General features: G+C 36.2%; 1 protein-coding gene across 1 annotated transcript in view; it reads left to right on the forward strand.

Moving 5' to 3' along the window:
• The window catches only part of GLP2R (glucagon like peptide 2 receptor), a 76254-nt gene that overhangs the window by 23585 nt on the left and 40313 nt on the right, over window positions 1-12356 (forward strand). Inside the window, exons 5-8 of the mRNA XM_044003759.1 lie at window positions 2948-3054; window positions 5260-5413; window positions 8107-8266; window positions 9150-9210. Of these exons, the coding sequence (XP_043859694.1) occupies window positions 2948-3054; window positions 5260-5413; window positions 8107-8266; window positions 9150-9210 (482 nt within the window). The remainder of the gene's footprint in view (window positions 1-2947; window positions 3055-5259; window positions 5414-8106; window positions 8267-9149; window positions 9211-12356) is intronic.

Raw genomic sequence — 12356 nt, forward strand, 5'->3', positions numbered from 1 at the left:
AATATGGATTTTATTATTGATACAGTCTCTAGTAACTAATATATTTAATCATTTGAAACTAAAGTATTGAACATAAAAAGAAATATGAATACTTCCCATTGACAAAGTTAAATAATCTTGGAAAATATGTTGAAATTGTACTGATGAGGAAATATAAAAAAATAATCCTGGATTTCCTTATAGATCTGGAGAGTAAAATTAAATATGAGAACAAGTCAAGTAGAAAGCTAAAGAGTAACCTATAAATGAGGCTGGGAAATCCTAAACACATTTAGACCTGCTACATGACTGCGGTAGAATTGTTCTCCTATAACCTCTTACATCTGAAAAACAAATGAGTTGGACTAGTTTATCTCTAAAGTTTTTGTATGGCTCTACTACTCTACATAAGTCAATAAAACAAGGTGGCAGACATTACACTTAAAGCGAGGAAGTAAAAAAAGTTCCTCATCACTTCCTTTCCTCCCCCTTCCATGTTTCTTTCTGAATTTAATTAAGAGTTAAAGCAGTTAGGGGCAGCTAGGTGGTGCAGTGGATAAAGCACCGGCCCTGGAGTCAGGAGTACCTGAGTTCAAATCTGGCCTCAGACACTTAACACTTACTAGCTGTGTGATCCGGGGCAAGTCACTTAACCCCAATTGCCTCACTAAAAAAAAAAAAAAAAAAAAAAGAGTTAAAGCAGTTAAAAAGAATTCTAACATTTGCCAAGTAGAAGATTGAAAATTTTCAAGGAATAATCTTTCAAATATTATGACAATGGTTCTGAATTTATATCTGCAAATTTCTCGAAAACCCTGAAATAGAATTATTTGTGTTCAAAGACTAGGATTCTTTTAAAGCTTTCTTACTAGCTCCTCATCTCTCTGGAACTGTAATTTTTTTCTATGCATCTGTTTTTCCTTTCCTTAAGAACTATGCTAAAGAAAGCAAAGTAAAAAAGCTTTCTTTGTAGCTATCACATGATATCAGCCCTAAGCAGGGAATCTACTTGTTTATTGTTCTGGTTTGTTCTGTTATGAGTTAGCATTGGTTGCAGGCTAGAGCTTATTTTTCTCCCCAAACTTCTACCTCTCTTTTGATATCTTTGTCTATGTTTCCTTTCATCTTTTTTTTTTAACATGGACTTAAGAAATCTGATCTTATATTTGAATGTGTTTTTCTTATTTAGTTATTCAAAGTTTTCTTCTCAGAATTTCATTGCTTATCCTCTCACTTCCATTTGAGTTATACTCCATCTCTTTGGCTATGGGATCATAGGCATCTTTTCTGAATATATTGAAATCAGCTTTCCACAATTTGGAATTTTGCTAACAAAGTAACTAAAATATTCATACTTTTTGCCCTAGAGATCCCACTGGTAGAGAGCCCAAAGCCCATCAAATGGGGAATGGCTAAACAAATTATAATACTTTATATGAGTGTAATAGAATATTATTTTCCTGTAAGAAATGACAAATATAATGAACATACATGAGGAGACTTACATAAATTGATGCAAAATAAAGTAAGCAGAATCTGGGGGGAAATATACAAACATTATGAAATTATGACTAGGCTTTGCCACAAAGAAGACATATAAGAATATATCTCCCTCACTGTTTAGTAGAGATGGGAAATGATGGATGTGGAATACTTCACATGATAATAGAATTGGTTGATGTATTGGTTAGTTTTGCTGAACTCTTTCCCCTCTTTTTTATCCTTTGTTATAAGTGTTGACTTTCTGGAAGGGTATAAGGAAGTAAAAGAGAAATACTGGAAAATATAGGTGATGTAGGAATAAAATATAGCAATTAATTTTTTTAAAGAGTGAAATCAACTTTCTAGGAGTCTAGATAAATGAATGATTATAAGTAGGGCTCTTTTTCTTTGATATTATATATTCCAAGATTATGTGGTTATATTCTCTCAAAGTTCTTGTTATTTCCATGTCAGTAATCAGATTGTTCTTCACTGGTCCAAGTTAAGTCTATGATAACAGCTCTCCTAACTGCTTCTTCACCAAAGGTGGAGATAAAATTAATATAGAGGCAAATCAAGAATTTATCAGATGCACTTAGCAAATTATGGATCATTGAAATGTCTTTATACTATTAGCAGCCTTTCTATAAGATTTAGTATTAGAAAAGCATCATTTCTATCACCATCTGCCTGAGCATACTGAAGTGTACTGACACAATAATATCACTTTTTTTTTCCTCCTTTAATTTTTATCCAAATCCTCTCACCCATTCTCAGGTTCAATATAGAGGTATATCTTATAATATATGTATACTCTCTATTACACTTCTATTGTTTCTTTTGAACAAAATATATACTTTGATTTACATACTTTGGCAATGAATCCCATCTCAATGTCACAGTGGTCATGCTGTAATGATATAATCTAAATCAATAGAAATAGGTTGCAACAGATGGGTTGGGTGAGTCTTAGGAAACTGTCACATCTTCTAAAAACTTTTCAAGGAAAATAACAAACCTGCTGATATGTCTCATTTGGTCTGTCCTCAGCCACCACTGTCGTTGTCAGAAGGAAATCACCATTCACTATAACAGATCTTTTCCCCTTAGAGCCTGTCATAAGTCTCCTACCTTTTAGTGCATGTGAATCTTCTTTAGTATTTGGGGAAACATGAGATATTACTTAAGAAAGTCCAGAATGCATGGAAACAGTTTTAGATATAGTGTGTATCTCCAATGATACATAATGTCTTCTTTTACACTATTGTTTTATGCTCTTCCGTCTGTGGCTATTGGTTTCTTCCTCCCAAAGAGTTTGACCATGAACAAGTATCAGTGGAATCCCTAGGACTCTTCCTTTTCCAATCTAGACCTATGCCTTAGGGCAGAGAAGATTTGGGGAGGAGGATACATAGATTTACAATGGAGAGCAGAATTCTATTAATCACTTAACATTGATCTTCATTGTCTTTATCTCCATACACAGGATGAGCACTACACATTGCTTTCAACTTTGCAGATAATGTATACCCTGGGATATTCCCTCTCACTCATTTCCCTCTTCTTGGCTCTAATAATTCTCCTGTGTCTCAGGTGAGTGAGACTTCCTACTCTAAACTTTTTAGAAGTATAACCAAATTATATATGTGTTTGTTTTATTTTGTTATCTATTATTTGGAGTTGTCTGGATGACTTCAGAGAAAATCTCTAGAAAGGGGCAAGTCTTTTGGAAAATTCATGGTAGACTTTGGGATTCAAGTCAACAAGTATTTATTAAGTGCTTACTATATTACAGGCTCTGTGCTGAATGTTGGGAGTGTAAATAGAAACAAAAAGAAAGACAGTGCCTTCATGGAAGGAGATTGCATCCTAATGGGAGAGGACAACAAATAAAAGGAAGCTAAAAACTTGCAGAGATATGGTGTATATGTAAGGAGGAGGGGGATGGAGAGATGGAGGTAGGGTTTATGGGGCAGGGAGGGAGATGGAGAGACAGTACCAATGTAGGGGCATGTCGAAGGAAGAAATATGGAGAGTTAGGAATGGAATCTGGAGAAAAATGAAGAAACAAACATGGCTGATCTGGGTGCTTCTTTAAAATGGAGGTTTTGGGAAGAATAGACCAATCAGAGGAAGGGGCTTCTGGGGCAGAAGGATTTCCAGGTCAAAGATCTTTAAGGGTGAGAATGCTGCTGAGGCATGGTGGGGAAAGACATACAGAGAGTCAGGAATAGAGACCACAGAGGGATGAAAGAGTGGGGATTGGTAGTGGAATTCTTTGTATATATCATTCAGTAGTCTTAATAATAAACAGCAGAACCACAGAGACAAAAATTACTCTCCAAATTACTTGGGCAGGGCTCTTGTTTATGCTCAAATAGTAATGATGTGAAGTGTCCTATGGTAGAAAGAGCAGTGGACTGGAAATCAAAGGGTATGTTCTACAAACAAGGTTTTGTCCCTTGCCTCACTCACTGGTTGTGTGATCTTAGACAAATCATTTCCCTTTCTGGGTCTCCATTTATTCCTCTATAAAAATGAAGATGATGGACTAGATGATCTCTAAGATTGCTTCTAGCTTTAAATACTACGATCCTGTGATATAATGTCCCATCCAGCTTTATGTATCAATGAAGTTAAATATGTTATACAATTATTGGGAGCAATGCATTCTAGAGCTAACTTGCACTGGATTTTGATCTCTCCAGAAAAAGAGACTCTGTGGGCAACCTACCTCAGGGTGATTCCTTTGCCTTTTGTAACTCTAGATCTATACCTATGCTGCCTTTCAATCTCTGATATTGACCAGGGTCCAACTGGGTCTAAAGTCTTCTTGGGAAGAAAATAGAAAAAAAAAAGAAAGTTACATGATAACTTTATCATATATTTATAAGGAATAGCAAGTTGTACATGATAGGTTTGCAGCTTCATGTGCAATCATCTTTTTCCTATTCTACTATGTTATGGAAATGTTAAAATAAATAAAAGAAAAAAGAAAAAAAGTCTCCCTGGGGGGGAGGGAGGGGCTTCTCTGAATCTTGCTTGGTCATCACCTCTCCTTTCTTCCTATCACAAACTTCCCAGCAGGTAACCAGAACCTCCAGGCTCTAATGATGTGCCCTACAACTAAATAAGTCACCAAAGTGAGCTCCCTCTACCAACTTTAGGTTTAAACAGGTGTTCTACATCTTAGGCTTCCATGGACCCTAGAGCAGGTTCTGCTTTATAACTATAGAAATGCTGATGCCATGTAAGAGTTTGGAAAGTTCTGCCCCCCAGCCAACCCCTGGTCCTCTTAGCCTTCCTTATTGGCTTACCAAAACATATAGACTCAAATCATGGGAATACAGCCTTTCTTCAAATTGATTTTAAGCTAGTCAAACCTTTTTTTAAAACACTCTATTTTGCATATGTTTATATATTTGTATGATACATACATGTATATACATAGCAAATCACATTCTATACATATGCATATATTTGCTCTATATATGTATTATATAGTCACACATTTTATTTCTGAGAGAATATGATATATATGTGTGTGTTTTATGTATGTATGTATGTGTGTATATATATATGAATTAAAAATTTAAGAATAAGAATATAAGTGGAGGTCAGGGACCCATTCTTTCTATTTCTAGCACCCAAAAGAGTATACAACATGTGGTAGTTGTTTAACATATACTTGTTGATTTGTTTAGGAGGTTCAACATCATATAAGAGAATATCTCTTGGGAGGAACTGAGTCATTATTGTATCCTTGGGGGTTGTTCATGTTTCTGTTTTCTTCATTAGAAGAGTTCACTGCACTCGTAACTATATCCACATGAATTTGTTTGGTTCCTTCATGCTTCGAGCTCTGGCTGTATTGGTAAAGGATGTCATCATACATAATTCCTATTCAAAAAGGCCAGATGATGAAAATGGATGGATGTCCTACCTGTCAGAGGTAACTTATACCATCACCATCCTCCAAAAAACCACATTAATTAAGTACCTATTTTAGGCAAGTCATTCAAGGTAGGTTCTATGAGGAATACAAAGAAGTACCCCTGCCATCAAGGATTTTGTGATCTAGTAGAGGACACAAGCGCATGCAAAAAGATTTATCATGAGGTACTAAACATGTAATATGGATAATCTGTCAGAAAAGGCAACCATCATAAAAGGTCGTAGCTGGATGGAAGTAGGGGGAAATTTCGGTTTAATCCTCTGATTTTATAGATGCGGAAATAAAGTCTTTTGGAATTTAAATGACTTGCCCCAAGTTACACAATTAGTAAACTTTTGAGTCAGTATTCAAACTTCAGACTCCAAATTTTATTGCTTGGTTTCTCCTTGCCCCCTTGCCCATCCCTCTGATTATGCCATGCCTATTGTCCTACAGAAGTTTTCAACTGTCAGGGAAGAACCCACAGAGGATATAGGATTTAAGTGAAATATTAAGTAATAAGTCAGATGTAGAAATAAGATAGGAGAGGAGGGAAAAAGTTTTCTAGACAGATGAAACAATGTCAGCAAGATCTTAGAACAAGGAATGTTCCTGACATTTATAAGTTATCATTTGGCTAGGGTAATGTAAGTTAAGGTTGAAGATGTAGGTCAGGGCCACATTTTACAGTGCTTTGTATGCCAGGAGTTTAAAAAAACAAAAGTCAATGATTGTCTATGAAATATTGCTCTTCTGTTCCAAAGAATTAACCCTTCCCCCATTTCCCATGAGGCAAAATCATAACCATAAAACCATTTATTTGAGAGAATGTATTATTATTATTTTGTAGTTATTTTTAAATTTTTTAAATCATAAAAGTATTATGTATGTAAAGATAGTTCTCAACATTTGTTTTCATACTATTTTTAATTCCAAATTTTTCTCCCTTCCTCCCTTTCCTCCTCCCTCCCCAAGACATAAAGCAATCTGATATAGGTTATATATGTACAATCACATTAAACATATTTCTGCATTAGTCATGTTGTGAAAGAAGAACCAAAACAAAAGGGGAAAACCTCAAAAAAGAAAAAAACAAAAACAAAAGTGGAGACAGTGTGGTTCAATCTGCATTCAGAAAGCACAGGTTTTTTTTTTCTGGATGTGGAGAACATTTTCCATCATGAGTTCTTTGGAATTGTCTTGGATCATTGCACTGCTGAGAAGAGCTAAGTCTATCACAGTTAATCATCACACAATGTTACTGTTAGTGTGTACAATGTTCTCCTGGTTGTGCTAACTGCACTTAGCATCAGCCCACTTAAATCTTTCCAGGTTTTTCTGAAATCTGCCTGCTCATCATTTTTTACAGCACAATAGTATTCCATTACATTCATATACCACACCTTGTTTAGCCATTACCCAATTGATGGGCATTCCCTCGATTTCCAATTCTTTGCCACCACAAAGAGAACTGCCATAAATATTCTTGTACATGTGGGTCCCCTTCCCATTTCTATGGTTTCTTAGGGAAACAGAGCCAGAAGTAGCACCACTGGGTCAAAGGGTAACCAGTCCCATAGCCCTTTGGGCATAGTTCCAAATTGCCCTCCAGAATGGTTGGATTAGAGAACTTATTATTTTACTATTATATTAATAACCAATTATTAAATTAGGATTAAGGTTTTTTTCTTTGTATTTCCTCACTGAGGGACTAGGCCCTGTAGGTCATTCAGCCAGTCTCTTAATGACAAGGCTGGTAGATGAGATTGGCCTAATCCTTGAATAGGATCCCACCCAACAAGGAGACCTTACTTTGTTTATAGTGTGAACTGAATCTAATCTTGGTGAATTCCAGCACCAAAGCAACAAATCTATGCCCTTGCACCCCTCCATTGGAGTCTAGGATAACCCAGCTCATGAAAGAGGAAACCAACCAGAGTGATCTGGGTAGAAATGGATTCCTTTGTCCAGATTGCTGGAGGTGTCTGAGTCTCATGACAAAGCCATGTTCTCAGCAGGAGGAGCTGAAGACTTAAAAAGTCTTAAAAGCCAACTTCTTCATTGATATGTTTATTCCCTCATTAACTGTTCACTAATCAAGGTTGATTTTTACCTGTCACATGCACCCCCTTTTCCAAAGGTATTTAAGCATTCAGTGATATGCATGGTTGGGTCTTTGGATACAGAGAGACCAATGATTAGCAACTGATTAATTATTAGCTAGTTTAATTAATAAATTGATTACTAATTACGCAGAAACTCTGTCTCTTAGGATTTTCATTCATCACAGTTTCTTCTGGCGAAAGGAACAAGGTAGACAAATTATATATACGTACACACACATACATATGTGTGTGCATGTGCATGTGTGTATATTTGTGTATATACACGCATATATATGTGTGTGTGTGTGTGTGTGTGAAATGCAAATTTAGCATTGTTCTGGAGAGATAGAAGGTTTGGAGGCAGAGAAACAAGCTCATATGATCACAGAATTCAGAGTTGAAAGGGGCCTTAGAGATAATTTTTTTTGTTTTTGTTTTTTTCTAAGTAGGGCAACAGCCTAGAGAAGTTGAGTGCCTTGCCCAAGGTGACACTACTAGTAGGTAACAGAGGTGGGATTGAAAGACTGGGTGCCCAGGTGAGCACAGTACCAAAGCTTTCCCTGGCACTGAAATAAAAACTGACATCTCTCTCCCTTTCTCTTCCAGTCTTCATACACTTGTCGGACTGCACAAGTTCTTCTGCACTACTTTGTTGGAGCCAATTACTCATGGCTTTTAGTTGAAGGCATTTATCTTCACACACTGCTGGGACCTTTGGTGCTTTCACAGAAACGCCTTTTGCCCAGATATATTTTGGTAGGCTGGGGTAAGTAAACTGTGTGTTCAGTTTAATTTTGCTGAGGTTCAGGAGACAAAGATAAGAAAAAGACTTAGGATACAGTGAGAGAAAACACCACAAACAGGAATGAAATTGGCTAAAAATAAATTTCTGGGAGCATCTAGGTGGCACAGTGGATAAAGCACTGGCCCTGTATTCAGGAGGACCTGAGTTCAAATCCAGCCTCAGACACTTGACACTTACTAGCTGTGTAACTCTGGGCAAGTCATTTAACCCTCATTGCCCCACCAAAACCAAAACAAAAACCAAAACAAAACAAAAAATTCTGAATATCCAATGTTCATTAAGTGATCACTAAGGGCAGGTTCAGAAATTAATTTCCCCCCTAGAAAGACTTCAGAACTTTTTGTAAAATGACTTTAGTATTGGCCTTCACAAAGATGCAGGCTGTTAAGCAACCTCAATATCTCTCTATGTTTTTCTGTGTTTTGAAGGGGTAAGTGGGCATTTGTCACCCTCTCCTTTCTCAAGTGCTGAGTTATAACATACCTGTCATTGTAACTAAGAATGAGTCCCGGCTAGCCCCATAAACAGTCATAGAATATTACAGCTAGAGAGTGGCCATAGAGATTATCCAGTCCAACTTCACACTTTTATCCATGTCGTCCTTGATAGGCTGTTAGCCAGTCTCCATTGAAAGATATTCAGAGACAAGTAGCTTATCAGCTCAGGAGTCTTCCTATTCCATTGCTGAATAACTCTAATTGTACAAAGGTCAGGGGAGAGGAAGGATCTTGCAGACCATAGGCATTTCTCATGTTCTGAGCTAATGTTGGTCCAGTCTGACTGAAATGGGAAGCAATGGATTTGGTCTTAATTCTTCTAAAATCCACCTGCATTTTCTCCCCAGCATTTCCTGTTTTGTATGTTGTCCCTTGGGGGATTGCTCGTGCACAGCTGGAGGACACAGGGTATGTATGTAGCTAATGAAATTCATTGCACAATCCTATGCTGGTAGTTGAATCACTTACCATATTTCTTTTTTTTTTTTTAATGTATGAGGTATTTTATTTTTTTCCGTTACATGTAAAGATAGTTCTCAACTTTTGTTTATACATGCTTTACAATTTCAGATTTTTCTCCCTCCCTCCCCTCCCTCCCCCCTCCCCTAGACAGCAGGTAATCTGATATAGGTTATATCTATATATCTCTATACATATACATATATATATATACACACACATATATATATACACATAATAACATTAATCCTATTTCTGCATTAATCCTGTTACAAGAGAAAGAATCAGAGCAGTGATGCAAAACCTCAAAATAGAAAGAAAAGAAAAAAACAACAGCACCCAAAACAAAAGAAATAATATGGTTCAATCAGCATCTATACTCCACAGTTCTTTCTTTCTTTTTTTTTCTTGGATTTGGAGATCCTCTTCTATCATGAGTTCCCTGGAACTCTTCTGTACCATTGCATTGGTGAGAAGAATATAGTCCATCACAGTAGGTCAACACTCAATGTTGATGATACTGTGTACAATGTTCTTCTGGTTCTGCTCATCTCACTCATCATCAGCTCACGTAAAACCCTCCAGGTTTCTCTGAACTCTTCCTGCTCATCATTTCTTACAGCACAATAGTATTCCATTGTATTCATATACCACAACTTGTCCAGCCATTCCCCAATTGATGGGCACCCCCTCAACTTCCAATTCCTTGCTACCACGTAAAGAGCAGCTATAAATATTTTTGTACATGTGGGTCCCTTTCCCCCTTCCATGATTTCTTTGGGCAAAAGACCTAAAAGTGGGATTGCTGGGTCAAAGGGTATGCACAGCTTTATCGCCCTTTGGGCATAATTCCAAATTGCTCTCCAGAATGGTTGGATCAGCTCACAGCTCCACCAACAATGCATTAGTGTTCCAATTTTCCCACAGCCTCTCCAACATTTATTATCTTCCTTTTTTGTCATTTTAGCCAATCTGATAGGTGTCAGGTGGTACCTCAGAGTTGTTTTAATTTGCATCTCTCTAATCATTAGAGATTTAGAGCATTTTTTCATATGGGAATAGATAGCTTTGGTTTCTTCATCAGAAAACTGCCTGTTCATATCCTTTGACCATTTCTCAATTGGGGAATGACTTGGATTCTTATAAATTTGATTTAATTCCCTATATATTTTAGAGATGAGGCCTTTATCAGAAGCACTGGCCTCAAAAATTGTTTCCCAGCTTTCTGCCTCCCTTCCAATTTTGGATGCATTGCTTCTGTTTGTACAAAAATTTTTTAATTTAATATAATCAAAATCATCCACTCTGCATTTTATAATATACTCTATCTCTTGTTTGGTCAAAAACTGTTTTCCTTTCCAAAGATCTGATAGGTACACTATTCCTTTCTCTCCTAATTTACCTATGGTATCACCTCTTATGTCTAAATCATGTATCCATTTTGACCTTATTTTAGTATAAGGTGTAAGATGTTGGTCTATGCCTAATTTCTGCCATACTATCTTCCAGTTTTCCCAGCAGTTTTTGTCAAATACTGAGTTCCTATCCCAGAAACTGGAGTCTTTGGGTTTATCAAACACTACATTACTAGTGTCATTTACTACTGCATTTCCTGAGCCTAGCCTATTCCATTGATCTACCACTCTATTTTTTAGGCAGTACCAGATAGTTTTGATGACTGCCGCTTTATAGTAAAGCTCCAGGTTTGGTACCGCTAACCCACCTTCCTGTGAATTTTTTTTCATTATTTCCCTGGATATTCTTGATTTTTTGTTTTTCCAGATGAATTTTGTTATTATTTTTTCTAGCTGTATAAAATAATTTTTAGGTAGCCTGATTGGTATGGCACTGAATAAGTAAATTAATTTAGGCAGTATTGTCATTTTTACTATATTAGCTCTGCCTATCCATGAGCAATTGATATCTTTCCAATTATTTAGATCTGATTTGATTTGTGTGAAGAGTGTTTGGTAGTTGTGTTCATAGAGTTCCTGGGTTTGTCTTGGCAAGTAGACTCCCAAGTATTTTATATTACCTACCATTACTTTAAATGGAATTTCTCTTTCTATCTCTTGCTGCTGGACTTTGTTGGTCATGTATAGAAATGCTGATGATTTATGTGGATTTATTTTATATCCTGCTACTTTGCTAAAGTTGTTAATTGTTTCAAGTAATTTTTGACTTGATTCTCGAGGATTCCTTAAGTATACCATCATATCATCTGCAAAGAGTGATAGTTTTGTTTCCTCCTTGCCTATTCTAATTCCTTTAATTCCTTTCTCTTCTCTGATTGCTAAAGCTAACATTTCTAGAACAATATTAAATAATAGGGGTGATAATGGACATCCCTGTTTCACCCCTGATCTTACTGGGAAGGCCTCTAATTTATCTCCATTGCATATAATACTTGCTGATGGCTTTAGGTAGATACTGTTTATTATTCTAAGGAAAGCTCCCCCTATTCCTAAACTCTCTAGTGTTTTTATTAGGAATGGGTGCTGTACTTTGTCAAAAGCTTTCTCTGCATCTATTGAGATAATCATATGATTTTGGTTGGTTTTCTTATTGATGTGGTTGATTATGTTAATAGTTTTCCTAATGTTGAACCAGCCCTGCATTCCTGGTATAAATCCCACCTGGTCATAGTGTATTATCCTGGTGATCACTTGCTGTAATCTCCTTGCTAATATCTTATTTAAGATTTTAGCATCAATATTCATTAGGGAAATTGGTCTATAATTTTCTTTCTCTGTTTTTGCTTTGCCTGGTTTTGGTATCACCACCATATTTGTGTCATAAAACGAATTTGGTAGAACTCCTTCTTCACCTATTTTTCCAAATAATTTGTATAACATTGGAATTAATTGTTCTTTAAATGTTTGGTAAAATTCACCCGTAAACCCATCTGGCCCTGGGGATTTTTTCTTAGGGAGTTCATTAATAGCTTGTTCAATTTCTTTTTCTAATATGGGTTTATTTAAGGATTTTATTTCCTCTTCAGTTAACCTGGGCAGTTTGTATTTTTGTAAATATTCATCCATTTCATTTAGATTGTCAAATTTATTGGCATACAGTTGGGCAAAATATTTCCTAAT

This window comes from Dromiciops gliroides, chromosome 4 (assembly GCF_019393635.1).
Source record: "Dromiciops gliroides isolate mDroGli1 chromosome 4, mDroGli1.pri, whole genome shotgun sequence".
In the NCBI taxonomy this organism is placed as follows: domain Eukaryota; kingdom Metazoa; phylum Chordata; class Mammalia; order Microbiotheria; family Microbiotheriidae; genus Dromiciops; species Dromiciops gliroides.